Genomic DNA, 16,654 nt, shown 5'->3' on the forward strand with positions numbered 1-16,654 from the left:
TTCTGACCTCTCTGGGAAGCTTAAAGTTGATGTGGTTTGAATGAAAGTAATGACTTTTACTTAAAATGCAAATATTAATGCGAGAACCAGGGACTGACTTTTGGTGCAAGCAAAAGAGATTGTAATTTCGTTTTCATGTCTTTTCCCTTAAAGAAATGGCCCTTTTCTTCCCTGACACTCTGTCATATGTACATTTAACATGTAAGGTCCTTTTGTCTCCTTGCATTTCCTTGCAGTTGGCAATTTGTCTTTTTAAACTCTTAAAAGCAGTGCATGTATGAGGTATTAATAAATTTGAAAAAGTCATAAGGATTTGCTTTTGTTGTTCATATTACTTGGATGACATAAATCTGTTTCAGAAGTCGCTTTCCTTCCAGGTTGGTTGTCTGGATGGCATTTGTGCCCTGTCTCCGTAGAGACTCCATTTGTACACAGGAAGTGGAAATGATCGCATTGTGAAAAGGACACATATTTACCATAACATTTGTATGTTCCCAGAGAAAGTTTTAATATTTAAAGTAATGCGTATTGCTCTTGGGCTAAGTAGTCTCATCTAATCAGCAAGTATTGCAGTGAAAAAAATCATGCATTTGAATGTTGATAAGATGTTAACGGGTAGCTGGAAATGTGGTCAATTATGCCAGTATATGAATATATGAGTATAAAAGCATTTCAGATCAGTGTGCTTTTTACTAATTACAATCATTGTGAGTAGAAAGTATACTTATTGAGAAATTACAATGGCTTGAGCATTGTGAAGTTATTACTTTTATGTTAAGGGAAAATTGGTTGTAAAAATAAAAAAATGAAAACCATCCATACTTTCTCTACCCATGCTTGGTTTTCCACCTCTTACTTATATACTTACAAATATTTATATCATCTTAATCACAGTACACAAACAATTTTCAGTTTAGCATTTTCCGTTCAACATTCAGTATGTAGGAAGCACTTTTTCAATCTCCAACTGAACATAAGGGCATCCCGTGGCTACTTTAACCAGCCTCTTGTCCAACATGTAGCTACCTCCCTGAGTTGTTGTTTCTAGCTCAATGCTGCAATGAACATCTTTGCTCAAATCTAAGTTTAACATTTTGTGGAAATATTTTTGTTTGCTTGGTTTTAGAATAAATTGAAAGGAGTGAGGTTACGATGTCAACTTTCAACCAATTTCTGTGGGTAAGGGGTTGAGAGGAGCCAAGTGGGGGAAGACGCTGTGGGTTACTCGGTATGCCCCACCTTGAGGTAGAGGTGAGTATGCCAGGAAAAAAGGAGAGGACTCACTAGCAGGGCTAGACCCTGAGCTGAGGCAGAGGAATTATAGGGGGCCTGAGAGCATTCTGGCAGCTGCCTCTTTCTCTTTCTCAACCAACATCATTTGGAAGTGGTGTTGGGTTTGAATCAGTCTAACTGGAAGGGTGGCTCCACACTCTTCTCACTGAGAAGTGGACTGCCTTTGGAGCTTTTACTGTCTGCCTGAAGCTAGGGTTGGCTTGTGGGTGGGAAAGGCATTGGACCCCGTTCAGGCAGCCCAGGAAAAGCTGCAGGAGGGCAGAGGCAATAAGGAAGACCAGGCAATAGAGAAACAGAGAAATGATGAACTAGGATGTCTCTGCCATCATTCCTGAATGAGGTGGGATTTTCCAAAACACTGTTTTTCTTCACCCATACACAAGGACAAAGACAGTACCTGGAGGGCGGTCAGTCCTTCTGTCAAAATTAGAGGCTGGCAGAGCTGAGGAGAAAAACTGGCCTTTAATGAAGAAAATTGCTAATAAGACTCAAATCCCAACATCTCTCATCACTAATGGCTTTACAGCAGACTTATCATTTGCTTCCCTTTTCTTTTTAGCTAATGGGTTCTTACTAGTTTTGTCAAGCTGCAATTAAATAATCCAGTGAGCTCTGCCTTTGCTGGGAAGAATCTTTTGGAAAGAAATGTAGTATTTTAGCAAAGAGAAGAACTCCAACCATGAAACAGGCCACATTATGAGATTTCCAATTTGGCTGTGATTTTGTTGTCTGGGAATCCAGGGCTTTGAGTAGATTGATGGTGGTAGGTAATGTGATACATTCTTCTAAGGGAACAAATGAAACTTTGAAAGCCCACTTCCACTGGCTTTGAGCTCACACTGGTACTGCTTTGTCTTTTCACTAATTACCTGTCTGTTGTGCTTTTCTCCAGCCCAGGCTCTGTGTCCACATTCAGCATCCTGCAGGTGTTTAATTGTTCTTTTTTTCTCTTTTTGACTGTAGCAGTATTCTTAACTTTACCACTACTCCTTACCTCCAAAAAACTAACAAAACTGGAAACTGTATACAGATTTTAGTAATCAACATATTTATCTGCAAAAAACTGTACCAGTCTGCACTGCATCATTCTCAGAACCGTGCAGCAGCTGAACAATGCTGTTGAAATCATCTGGCACAGGTCCACATAGGTCTCTATTTCACTGTCCTACCAATCTCCCAGGCAAACAAGACTCCAGGTAACCCGTGATTAAAACTTATAATACAACCTGGAAATGGCTACAAATGTATTTCAAAATCACACTCCAGTACCTTTATATGTCTGTAATATCATTCATGTTCCATTAACAATTTTAAACCCATTTAAAGGCCTTGAAATTGTTCAAGGACTGTTTTAGAAGCATGGTTTTCTTGCTTTGGGCACAATAAGGGGATGAAAAATGTGATAAAGAAGGAAAATGAGACAGAGGGATTTATATCATATCCTGTAAACAAGTTGCAATTTGCCTTGCATTCTCCGAAAATCATTTTGCCTTTGTGGCTAATCCATGAAGGCAAACCATCATTGCAGGAGCTTGGCTGGGCCCCAACTGTAAGTAAAGGCAAAGCAGAACCAATGCCTGGAGAAGAAAGAAATCAGCCCTGAGCAAAGGAAAGGGATAGGTGATGGGAATTAGGTAGTGATAGATTCAAGGAGAATGCACATCAGAGCGGTACAGATTCAGAGTTCAGGATTGGTGCACTTGCTGGTGAGACACGTTAAGCATTATACGGACTGCAGTTTTTCATAGGCGCTGCCTCATTTGATTCTCACAGCAACCCTAATAAATATCACGTTCATTTTGTACACCGAGAAAAAGAAACTCATTTTAGCTATAAACAAATTAGACTGACTTGCTCAATATCACACAGCCAGATGGTGGTGGAGCTGCACTTGGGATTTGAACTTGTGACTGGTGGTGCTCTTTTCACTCTACCATCCTGCCACAGGTAGCAACTTGGGAGTTAAAACTGTAGGGTTCTTTAAAGGTGTGGGAAGTTCAGGTGGGCTCCCTGTTGAGCAAAGTAGTAGAAGAAAGATAGAACGAAGACGAACAATTCTCCACGCTGGGTGTGGACCATTCAATACAGGCAGAAACCCATAGTCCTGCTGATCCTACAGGATGTGGAGCTTTATTTGTTCAACTGCTTTGCCTGCTTGCATGCAACTTGGGCTCTGATCAGTCCTCAGGCTTGCATATGATATCTTTTGTTTGCTTATGATATCTGACTTGGGAAGATCTCTTTTGATAGCTTATTAAGGAGGCTCTATCTAGCATGGGAGAACCAGAGATAAAGCCTTCTGTTGGAGATACTATGAGTGCCAACTCCCAGGAGGGGGTGGGGGGGGGCACTGTCCCAAGATCCTCATGTCAGGGAAGTGGGAGGGTGAGACAAGGCAGGGGATCTAAGATTTCCATCACAGTTGATCCTTGTATTGTTCTCTCTGCTGACCCATTCTTATTTTGAGGACAATTAAATATATTACGCACCCTACGCTTCAAGATCCCAGCGTTTTAACTTTAACTTTCTTCTTTAACTGTGTTTTCTAATCCTGAAATTATGTTGGCTTTGTAACTTTGGGCAAGTCACTAAACCTATGTGAAACTTCACCCCACGTAATTCTCAGGAGCGTGGGGAAGTGTTTTTAATGAAAGTACTACTTTGCACTTACGGTCTAAGTTTCCAAGGGCTTAAAATGCTTTCTCTTTCATAGTATTTGCTTCTGCTTTTCCTTCCCAGAGTCGAAAACATGCAAGCAAAGTCCGACTGTATTACATGCTTCACCCCAGGGATGGCGGGTGTCCTGCCAAGAGGCTCCGGTCAGAAAATGTGAGTATCTGGCACTGTCCGATAACCTTAGATGATTTGTTCCATTTGCTAAGAACTTTGCAAGTCTAGGAAGTATAGTCATGTCCACCTTAGCAGAAAAGCTAAGTGAGTAGAAATTATTCTCATTAAATACTACAGAAAATGTTACATGTAAGCAAGTGTTTTCCCTTTTTCCCGCCCAAACTTGCCGGTATGGTGTTGGAGAACTTTGTGATGATTCCACACTAGGGCAGAGCCAAGAAAGAATGTACAGAAGGAACAGAGAGCAGCTGGCTGAGGGAAGGCAGGAGCCATCAGAAGATAAACACAAGTAGGAAGGATGGCCTAAGGAGAAAACCTGCCAGAAATATCAGATACTTTGCTATTAACATATTTTATTTTTTCTTTGGTGTCTAAAACTGAATGCCAATTTGTTCCTTTGTAAATACTGTGCATATCTTGCAAATAAAAATACTGAGGGTTTTGATCAGTGCCCCTCTCCCTGAGGGAACATTTACTTGGGAATAAAATGACAATTAGGAAGTTGCTTTGAGGATGTAAGGTCAGAGCAAAGGGTTTACTTCAGCCAGGCCAAAGCAGGGACTGATAAAATAAATATTCCTTCCTCCCAGTAGGGCTTACTTTTCCTAATGAGTGGAATATTCATATCCGTCCATTGCAGAGGTCCTCTGTGATAAACACTGCAGATGAAACAGAAATCGCTTGTCCTTTGAGCACTGAGGAAGCTGCAGGCATAGAATTTATGCCCTACACTCTTGCTTATGCTTGTGATTCCTTTCTCCTTCTGCTGCCTTATAGATGACAGTCTTCTTTTCTTATTAAAAATTAATATATGATCATTGAAGACACTTGACAAGAACCACACTTGTGTGTTCTTCACAAGAGAAAAAGAGAGAACAAGAGAACTGTGGATGACCATGAGTAGTGAGCATCAGGGCTGGTGTTAACGAATTCCAAGCACGCCTCTTACATCGCACACGAGCTATTCATGCGCAGGCTAATCTGGAACACTGTGGAGTTGTCTTTATTGCCTTGGTGAAGCAGCATTTAGAGCTTATTAGAGGGAAAAGATGTCACAAAAACTTTTCAAGCTGCTAAGAAGTGGGACAGAGACTGGTTCTGTCAGCTCTTAGCCTTATGACCTTGGGCAAATAATTGATCTCTCTCAACCTGTTTCCTCAATGAGACTATAATAATCACCCTTTCCTCACTGGGCTTCTGTGAGGTGTACTGTTATATGCAAAGTACTGAGGAAAGAGAGATGAATAAGGCCCAGATTTGCCTTAAAGAAACTCAGAGTGGAGTGAGGGAGATCAACATTGTATAAAAAAATTGCTGTAATTGCACAATGTAGGTGTTTAAGATTCTACACAAAATCCCATGGAGACAAAGGGCAAGTTATCCATGCCAGGACGAGTTGCTCAGGGATGGTGTTACTGAGAGTTGGCATTTGAGGTGGGGACCTTGGGCTTGAATGGATGGTACCAGTTGGAGGGGGGGGGGAGGAGACAGGTGCATTCTTGGGTGTATTCCTATCAAAATAACTTATTAAACCTCAGGAGAGTTGACCTGAGCCGGCTTTCATGTAGTCTAAGAATCTTGTAGCTACAGCAGAGTCCTGATTTCCATCTTTCCATTAGTGGAGAGGACAGAATTAGTTCCTTTCTCTGAAATTATTCAGCAATGATGCCCGTGTCACTTCATTCAGTAGCTTTTTCATGTCTTATCGTAATAGTCAAAAACAATAGGGTTCATATACATTTGACAATTAGCTCTTGGAACACAGATTATTTTCTATCTGCTCAAGTTCTAATCATGAATGTTGTACTTACTTATGTCTGAGCTCCTAGGGAGGGCTTGACTGGGCAGACAGAAGGGGGACACTGGGACTCAACTGGTGTTACTTGAGGACATGGTCTTTGCCATTCTGGTCAGACCCATGATTTACCCACTCAGGCCCTGGTTCTTCCAGTAGCACTGGGAATGATTTATGGAGCGGAAGATGTTTGGGTTTTTAGAGCAGGAATTATTTGCAAAGATTCTTTACCAAAGACCCCTTTGAGAACTTTTTCCTCTGGTGTATCCTGAGTTTTGAAAACTTGGATCTACTAATGGTCTATTTTTTTAAAATGTTTATTTATTTATTTTGCAAGAGTGGACGGAAGAGGCAGAGAGAGCGTATGTGTGGGTGTAAGCAGGGGAGGGGAAGAGAGAGAAGGAGAGAAAGAATCTCAAGCAGGCTCTGTGCTGTCAGTGCAGAGCCCAACATGGAGCTCTAACTCACAAACCATGAGATCATGACCTGAGCTGAAATCAAGAGTCAGATACTTCATCAACTGAGCCACCCAGCCATTCCTGCCAACAATTTATTTATTAAATCATATTCTATAGCTTTCTGTAATCGTAGTATAAGACCAAATCAGTAAGCAGGAAAAGCAACATACTGACTCTACTTTTTGAAAGAGATTGTTGATGATTTTATGAGGGTGTGTTTGTGCATACATTTCATAGGTAAATACATCATTTACCTTAGGCATTTTGACATGCTGGATATAGCATGGAAGCCACCCCAGTCCCTCACTGGGGCTGTGAAAGTTGAAACTGGTAATTATTTGGCCAACTTTCTTTTGTACAGACTCATACCTTAGGGTTGAAAGGCTTAATATGCAAATAAACAATGGCCAGCCATATGGAAATAGAACTTTGATACACCTGAAACTAATATAACATTGGGTTTCAACTACACTTTAACTAAAATAAATAAATAAACAAACAAACAAACAAATAAATAAATAAATAAATAAATGAAAATAGAACTTTGAACCATAACCTGTAGCAACCATCCTGGGAGTCCAACCCATTAGTATATAGAAACCAGCCCCGGAAGCCTGCCTAAGTTAAACTTATAGGAAGTCAGACCGTTATCTCTAGTAACAATCCAGGAAGCCAAACCATAACCCCTGTAACAATAGGCCCCAAATGGTCTGGACTTGATTAATACTTGATAGCTTTCCTAATTTTTGTCCCTGCTCCCGGTTTGGAACCAGCCAGAGAAAGCCAAATAGGCACTCCTAAACAATCACATAGGATGTCCACCTCTAGTTCGCCTACCTACAGCTTCCGCACACAAGCAGTCTCCAATCAGGGCATACCTGAGTCCTCCCCTTTATTCCATTACAAAGCTTTCCCACTTATCCGTTTGCCTTGGAGTCTTCTCCAAGGCAAGTGATGGTGACTGACATCCTTGCTCTAGTAAGCTCTAAATAAATAGCCTTTCTTTTTCTCATTTGGTTGGTCTTGTTTATTTCCACAGGGCTATAAAATGGGGATAAAAATAGCATCAGTGTACAGGTTTAGCATAAGGCCCAAATAAGATAACTTATTTATTCAGCACTTTATTTTCAAAGCTCTTTCTACCTGCATTATTATTGATTCCCTCTCCACAAATACCCTGTGTCTTAGAAGAATGTAACACTCTGTTCCACCTGCCTCTCCATCCTTGCACATCCTCCCCACTGCCCTGCTTCCTGGGGCTGTGACAGGTTTGTAGCCCAGTCTTGGCTGGAAATAGTTTCATGGCCACCCTGACTACCCAACAAAGTGAGTGACTTCCAAAAACAGAGAAAACTTGTTTCTGAGTCTCCAATCCCTGAATGCACCTGAACCTTGGCCCCACAGTGATCCCTAAAACTGATAGGGCTGATAAGTAATGGCAGCCATCCCTCCCTCCCTAGTTCTTAGCCCTCTGGGAATATGCAGTAACTCCAAATCTACATACAGATGAACACAAGTGCCTATGATTATTCCCAGGGTCAATTGACATTTCTACTCCAGGTTATTTGACTTTGTTGTTGCTTTTCAAAAACTTAAAATTCATTTCTGCCTCCTAACCTGGTACTTCCAGCTTTTTAAATTCCCCCTTCGTGTGCTTCAAATGCTCATTCGGATCTTCTATGTTTTTTTTTTTTTTTTCCCTGAAATCTTAGAGCAAGACATTTTCCTCCTGAGGCCACAGAGTAAAATTAAATGCGAAATAAATTGTTATAGTTGATTGCCTTAGAGAAATTTTCTGTAATCCTGTGAGCATTAGAGCCAAAAAGGAACGTAGAGCACATCTAGTTCATTGAGAGTCTCAGGTTTTCAAGATACTTTTTAGTATCTTCTCACTTGCTTTGGAAAAAAAAAATGTCTACTTAAGAAACAACATTTTTAAGTAAAAGGATGATTTCATTTTACCTTTAATTTTATTCTGTAAGGATAAGTAACTGCCAACAAAAACCACCAGTCAGTATTAAGAACATAGTGTTTTTACATCGAGTTAATAGAATTCCTCCTAAGTGGAAAAACTTGACATTTGGTTGGTGTAATCAAGCTTCTCACTTTTAAACACTTACATGATTTCCTATAGGTCTGGAATATTCAGCAGAGCTGGAACACCTCCAGGATCAGTTTCATGGGTCCCTAAAATCCTGGGTTCCAGGTCAGGAGGACTATCTAATCCGACTGTTTTGTGATGAAGGTGAAAAAAAGGTCCAAAGAAGTACCATGACTTGCCCAAATTGGTCAGGCCTGAGGCTGAGACCCTCCCTGCTTCCCTAAGTTCTATTCCTAGGCTTCTCCCACATATCTTGAAATTCTGTCTTATATTTAGACATTGAAGCCATTGCTGGGTCCAGAGCCAGAGAGCACTGCTGTTCTGGGGCAAAGTAATAATAGCTGGTGCTTAGCAGGTACCTCCTACTTATATTCTAAATGCTTTACATACATTAACACATTTAATCCTCACTCCTGTGTAGGGTGGAAACTATCATTATCCCCACTTTACAGAAAAGTAAACTGAAATAGAGAAATTAAGTCACTTGACTCTGGTCATACCGCTGGCAAGTGGCAAAGACAAGGCTGGGGAAACACAAAACAAAATGAAAGAAAATTCCTCTGGTTCTGCAAACTAGCTCACCATGCCACTTCCTGAGATAGGTGGTAATCAGCTAGTAAGGACATGGGCCCTTCCCCAGGAGAGATCAGGATCTAGTTCAGGTTGGGGGTGATCCAATGTGTGGTCATGTTTTGTAAGACAGTGTGGTGGCTGTGCAGGTGCTCCCATGGATACGGGTGCTCCCACAGACATATCCCAGGGTGTCATCTAGCACACTGGAGGGGTCCCCAACCTTTCCTGGTGGGATGGGGCAGGACAGAGTTGCCTGGAAAAAGTGACGCTGAACTGATTCTTGAGGGATACACGTGGGTGAGCCCAGTGAATGGGGGGGCAAAGTGCTCTTCTGAGTGTGGAGCCAAAATGAGTAATGTCTTCAGCGAAGCAAAATTCAAAGGTATTTCTAGAGTATAAAATGCCGGTGGGAGGCTGTGTTACTTTCCCAGGATGGCTGTAACAAATTACCACAAACTGGGTGGCTAAAAACAACAGAAATTTATTTTCTCACAGTCCTTGAGGCTCCAAGTCTGAATCAAGGTGTAGGCAGGGCCTCTCTCTGGAGGGTCTGATTGAAAATCGGTTCTGTGCTTCTCACCTCGCTGCTGGTGGTTGCTGGCAGCCTTCAGTGTTCCTTGGCTCGAGCTGCAACATGCCTGCCCACTTTTGTCATCACCTGGTCTCCTTCTTGCATGTATCTTCATGTGTTCTCTTCTCTTCTTATAAGAACGACAGTCATCCGAGTGACAGCTGCTATAATAATCCAGTGTGACCTCATTGTAATTAATCTGCAAAGACCCTATTTTCAAATGTCTCCTGTTGGAGGTGGACAAGAATTTGGGGGACACAGAATGCACTCAGTAGAGCCGTGGAGACCAAAGTGAAGCGTGGGGTGGTGGGGAAAGGCCCGCACATCTGCTGTGTACAATATTAACATTTACTTTGTCAACATTTTCTGCTTTGTCAAGTGGTCTGCAGCTAAATTCATGAGCAGTTCGCAAAGATAGGTGCATTTACCCATCAAAGCTGTGTGCTTTGGCCTCCAGCTGTGTGTTTAGAGCTACAAGTGGGGATTTTGTCCCTGGCTCAGCTACATCTATTAGTTTTACAACTTTGTTTTGGACTTTCTAAACCTTAATTGCCGTGGTTATAATCAGGGCCTATAAACGCTGCCATGCCTACCTCTCAGAGTTGTTCAGGGACTCAAATAAAAGCTTCCTGTTTGTGGAGCCGCATGATAAATGGTAAAGTGTGTGTGTGTGTGTGTGTGTGTGTGTGTGTGTGTGTGTGTGTGTGTGTAGCATTCATTAATAGAGTTTTACATTTTTTGTCTATTGGTTCTGATCATTAGTCTCTTGTGCGATATACAACTTCTCTAGTCCAGTTAGGGGCAGGCCTGCTGTGTTCATGGAGAACACCTGAGGAAAGATTAGGGCACCAATAAGTGTGAGGTGGTGTTTATTGATGTGTCTTAAAACAAGGGTCAGAAAATAGCTGCTGGCCAAAGGTAGCCATGGCCTATTCTTGTAAAGTTTGTGAACTAAGAACGGTTTTTACATTCTTAAATGTTTGGGGGAAAAACCAAAAGAAGAATATACTGTCAAGTGAAAAATACATGAACTTCACCTTTTAATGTCCATAGACATAATCTTAGGAACATGACCACGCTCAGTCCTTTACAGCTTTATGCACAGGGCAGCGGCAGAGCTGGGTGGTTGCGATAGACTGTATGTCCCACAAGCCTAAACTGTTTCCCCTGTGTCCCTTCACAGAAAGTGTTTGCTGGCCCCCATATGAAGTGGACAGATTTGGTGAAGGAAGGGGGGCATTATCACTCCTCTTTTTGTGCATCTGTCTACTCACAGGGATGACACATTTTGGTCATTCCTTACTCTTTTTTTTTTAATAATTTTTTTTAATGTTTATTTATTTTTCAGAGAGAGGGCAGCGGGGGTGGGGGGGCGGTGGGCAGAGAGAGAGAGGGAGACACAGAATCTGAAGCAGGCTTCAGGCTCCGAGCTGTCAGCACAGAACATGATGCGGGGCTCAGACCCACAAACTGCAAGATCATGACCTGAGCTGAACACAGATGGTCAACTGACCGAGCCACCTAGGCTCGGAATGACCTATGTCATTCCAGACTCTTCAAGCTGCCTTGCCCTCTGTTCCTTTTGAGTTTTGGTTTATTAGGGGCCAGAAAGTTGAAGGTTTTGGCCAGTAGGAAGTATCATTCCAAACTCCTGAGCGAGAACTGACACTCTTGCTGTTCTGCTTTGGTTTTTTTCAGTGCAGATTGCTTGAAATTTAGGAAGGGGTTACGTTATAAGAATTTGTTTGAAGTCTGCAACACTGTGGACACAATGAGGACACCTGGTTTTTTATGCCATCGGCACAGCAGCACCAGCTTATGGTAACCCAAGACTCTGGACTTTTTTGAGATAACCCTGATTTAGAATACTTGTTCTTGTCACTACAAATCAGTGGTATGTCCTGGAAAGTCCAATAATTCCTCTCCAAACTGTACCCAAAAGTGGAATCGAGATTCCAAATACACAGATAATAATTTAAAGGAAAAAAAAAACAACCCAGAACTGCTCATTAATGTGAATGTGCAGTATGGCACTTGGCTCTACATGACTCTCTGGGCCCCATACTAGGTCTCCAGCTTGGCACTGTGCTTCTGAAACTCATTTATGCTAAAATATATACATAGTTACTACTTCTATCTAAAATCTGATCCAGAGGGGAGGAAAAAAAGGATTCCCCCAAAGGCAGCTATGAAAATAATTTTTCCCCCACAACAGAGGTAGTGTAGTCGGTCTTTGATTTTACTGTTAACACATCATTGGATATATTCTCTTGTTAGCTGGCCACGAATGAAGCCCTCTTTATGTGTCAAGCCCGATACTAAATACTTGATAGATATTTCATTTGAACTTTACAAATGCAAGTAGGAATCTTTACTGCCTCTATTTTAAAAGGGGTGAAGCCTGAAGCTTAGGTCAAATATCTTACGTAAACTCACAGACCTTGTTGTGAATGATACAGCCAAGGTTCGAACACAATACGATTTGGCTCTAGAACTCCGTATTACTATGTATTCTTCATTTATTCCCTTTTTAAAAGAAATGTTAATTGACTTCCTACTAAGAGTCAGGTACTTTGTTGATTGCGAGAATTTAATGGTGAAGGAAACACATGCAGTTGGTATTGACAGAATTTACAGGGTAGTGGGGGAAACGGCCATTATTTTTTTTTAAAAATCATACAAATACACAAATACACAAAAGCACAAAATGGGGAGATCATAGGTCTTTGGGATCAGAGAAACCCTCCCTGAACAAATGATGCTTCAGCTGTGTCTGAAAGGTGAGGATGGTTTAACTAGTCAAAGAGGCAACGGGAGGCCAAAGAATGCCAGGCAGAGGGGACGGCATGGTCAAAGGCCCTGCAGTCAAAGAAATCACGGCACACTTAAGGAAGAAAATGAAAGCCAGCGTTGCTGGTGTTCAGAGATGGAAGCAGGCAGTGATGTCAGATGCAGAGAATGGATTAATGGAAAAAGGAGCAGAGGTGAATGGTTGAGCATCAGGCTTTCAATAGGCCACCGAGAGTATGGCTGAGGATGAGGCTAATGACAGCAGCAAACAATGAGAAATAAATAAATTCGAGGGATAATTAAGTCAGTAAAAATGGATCAATTGGATAATAGACGTGAAGCAGAAGAAGGTTTCCAAATGGCTTCCAGTTCAGAACTTGCACTGGGTGGCTGTTGCCTCTCCTGCAGCCACAGTAGTCTTCTTCCTCCTTAAGGGCCAGAGAGCAGGGAGACCTGAGCATGGGGAAAAGATGTGAGGAAAACCCTTTCTCGAGGTTGTTCCATATTAATCCAGGCTGAGCGGAACTGAAGTTGCATAGAGGTAAATTTGCCTCCAGTGCAGGGGTAGAGGACAGCAAGTGACTGGTGGACTTTTGTCTTCAGAGTTTCTTCCCAGTGGAGGTTTTCTACATTTCTAATGGGGAGGGTGAAGCCATGCCAGTGGCCAGGCCAGGAGTTGGATCCCACAGAGGCACAGGCTAGAGGTTCTCTACAGGTGGTTCTCTACAGGTGTTGTCCAGTGTCAGGACAGTGTGCTGAATGAATTCAAGGCTGTCACCAAGTGCCAGGGCTGGGGAGAGGATAGTATCAGTACCCTGGAGGACTTCTAGAGAGAGATGCCGAAGTTGTCGGTGGTTAAACCATGTGCATCCAGTAGGAAGACCGGGGCTATTTAAGGAGATGGAACAGCTCAGATGTGGTCTTAAGACCTAGATCCAGTGACTCCCAGTGGGTCCATCCTATTCCTCTTTAGTTGGAAAGGCAGAGATAGTAAGACCCACAGTTTTAGACTTTATGAGGGCAGGGGCCTTAACTTATTAATCTTTATACCCCTTCCCACAGGGGCATTCCATAAATTACTGTTCATATTTTCATGATAAGATATTATCTTATTTTTTTCTTTAAAATCATTATGATTAAAAAATAGTTTTAATTAAAAAAAACTATCATTTGTATGGAAAATCATACAGAGTATTACCATGAAATTATATTTTGGTTATATCCGTATAAAAGTGCCTTTGTTAAAAGAAGATTTTGTGAAATTGGGTTTAAGAAAATCTGAGAACTATGGACACTGTTTCAATGAGAATCTTCTCCAGGTTCTTGGTCTCATGTGGGTGATCTTCAAACAGGAAACACGTAAGGAAAGGGGGAGGATTTGGGAGATCATGCTGTCATAGCACAGGCTGGTCTCCCCAGCAGGTGCTTCTGGTGGGGACCCACATGTTCAGGCTCCATCTGGCCAGTCTGTAACCACCCTGCCCTGGCAGACCTGCTCACTTATTTAGCTTCCTTCTCACTGGCTGCTCTGAGATGAGCTGTTGTCTGTTTTTTCTTGTCTGCCCTTGAGGCTTGACCCTATTTTACCACATATCAAGGCTGTTTGTGCAGAAGTTGAGGCGTAGCTAATGGAGGTAAATGTCCTTCCCGGATCCCCACCCAATTTCAGCCATAAGAAAAAAGGAAACTGATAGGAAGTTCTTCTCTGTAGGATATTTTGGTGTTGCCTCCAGAGTAAACAGGTGGATCATACTTACTGGATGATGCAAAACATGGAAGAGTAGAGGTCAAATGCCTTAACATGTCTTTCACTTTGCACACCAAATGGGCTCTTGAACACAAATCAAAGTATGTTTTTGTTTAGGGTAGTTAATAAAGGAATTCTGGGGATGACAGACCTCTCTAATGTCAGCTCTGAGATGTCAGCCTATATGTTGGGTTTCCTTTCAGAGGGCCAGCAGGGGTTTCCAGAAGCCTCTACCCAGCTTAATGCAGCTTGATGCCTCACGAACATGTGGCAGCTGGGTTCTTGGGCTCTTTGCCCTGTCTGCTGTGTTTCCTCTTTTCAGGTGTCTGCCTCTCAAGCTATCTTTCCTGTGTCAGTATTTTCCCCCGATACATAGATTTCCTTGATTCACATCCTAGAGTCTCACAAAACCTAAGTTTGTTCTTCTCTGAAATCCCAACTCTTTCCTGAAAATTTTTACCACCCACTTTTAATCATTTTAAAATGGGGCCCATTTATCTCCATCTCTTCCCTGGCTACAGGGAGGGGTGTGAGAGGGTGTTCCCTCCCTTCTTTCCTTTGTCCTACACAGCACAGTGAGTCTTTACTCTCTAAGGCTATGTCATAAATCATGCCTGCTGTCTTCCCATTAGGCGACCCCACGTGCCCTCTCTGTTTCTCCTTAGTTACCTATGGGCATTCCTCATGCTCAGAATATTATTCTTGCAGAACAAAGAAGTCTGTTTCCTTCACTACATTCTGGTTTGTGACTGTTTGGCTTTGTTTGGGTTGATATGTTCTTTTAGAAATATATATTTTTTCTTCTTGCCCTAGAAGCAGCCAAGGGTTGTGCCGTTAGAATACAAGATACATTTATAACTTCATGTGACCTGGATTTGGTGCAGGTAATGCTGAGACAATGATGAATGTCCCCTGATACACACCAGAAAGCCTAGAGAAAATACATTTGAAAAATAGGGATGATGCCCTGAGTTCTACTAATTTGAAGTAAAATGTCTTTTTGGACTTGGATCCGGCAAATCTTTCTCATGTACCTGCCCCCGATCACAGACGATATTGGGAGCTCTGCCTATGTGGTCTTAGGTAATTCTCAGAGAATTTTATTGTGTGAGCATTACCAATGCCCACTTTGTAAATGAGATAAAGAACGTTCAGAGAGGAATAGAAGCATACAAAACTAGAGATCATCTAACTCTAGGGCCTTTTCCACCCAGCCACATCTCTGTGGCTGCCTTTGGTGCATTTCACTTCTGGCTCAGCCATTTCACATATCAGTGACATTAGTAGTTCTAGGTTCCTATAGGACACTCTTTATGGGAGTGGCTCAATGAATTCTTCTGCTCAGGGCTCCAGTGAGCTAGGACAGTATTCACTGGGCCATCCTAATCCTGTTCATTTCTTCTCAGGTTCCTACTGAGGGCTGATGGCCTTACAGACATATTGAAAATCTGAGAGGTGGTTACTATGGTGCCACCCAATTCAGTGTCATGTAAAGGAATAGTGCAGGCGTTGGGGACTGCCCTGGGATTGAATATGGCCTCCAATTCCTGCTAGTGGGGTAGGCTTTGTCAAGTTCCTTGATCTTTCTAAGACTTAGTTTTGTCATCTGAAAAATGGTGGCAATAGCCCGTTTATCCATGACTACTGTGAAGGATGAAAGTGATCATGTAAATGCAAAGCAGGGAGCACAGGGCCTGGGAGGTGGGTGCCCAACAACTGTCACTCGTTCCTCCTTTCCTTTTTTTATGTTTATTTATTTTTGAGAGAGAGAGAGAGAGAGAGACAGAGAGAGAGGGAGACATAGAATCTGAAGCAGGCTCCAGACTTTGACCTGTCAGCACAGAGCCTCATGCGGGGCTTGAACTCACAAAACGTGAGATCATGACCTGAGTCAAAGTCGGACACTTCATTGAGCCACCCAGGCACCCTACACTCCTTCCTCCTTTCTAATGCACTGGGTAAGGATTGTATTTCCTTCTGATACTATATTTGACTGGGAGAAAACACAACAAGCTGATTAGAGTGAGCTGGCGGGGGAAATTCATAGGTCTGTATTCTAGGACTAAATAAATGCTGTTGAAAGAGATGTTTTCAATAGAAGCCCTAAGTAATTGCCAAGGAACCAGAGAAACTGAAAATATTACAGTGTTCAATAACATTCTTGTTTTAAAGAACCTAAACTAATACAAAGAGGGAAAAATATGGTGTTGGCATTAGCACATTGGAGTGTTGCTTGGAGGAACGCGTACGTCTTGTCATTACTTGGCTGTTATCCAATGCCAATATTTCAGTCTGGCTGGAAGAGAGTCAGATATTTGGAGCAGCTCCGGGTGATAGAACGTACTCCCCTCGGCCACATGCACGGTGCTGTTGCTCATATTCCCCTCCCTCCTGCTCACAGGTGGCATCATGCAGTCATGGCACAGTGACTTTAATAGATATTAAAAATGTGGCTGTTTGAGCGTGTCATTCTCTA

General features: G+C 42.2%; 1 protein-coding gene across 1 annotated transcript in view; it reads left to right on the forward strand.

Annotated features, from left to right (window-relative positions):
- The window catches only part of ZMAT4 (zinc finger matrin-type 4), a 261,297-nt gene that overhangs the window by 54,114 nt on the left and 190,529 nt on the right, over positions 1-16,654 (forward strand). The window contains exon 2 of the mRNA XM_042984740.1: positions 4,033-4,122. Within this exon, the coding sequence (XP_042840674.1) occupies positions 4,033-4,122 (90 nt within the window). The remainder of the gene's footprint in view (positions 1-4,032; positions 4,123-16,654) is intronic.

The sequence above is a fragment of the Panthera tigris genome, chromosome B1 (genome assembly GCF_018350195.1).
Source record: "Panthera tigris isolate Pti1 chromosome B1, P.tigris_Pti1_mat1.1, whole genome shotgun sequence".
Lineage (NCBI taxonomy): Eukaryota > Metazoa > Chordata > Mammalia > Carnivora > Felidae > Panthera > Panthera tigris.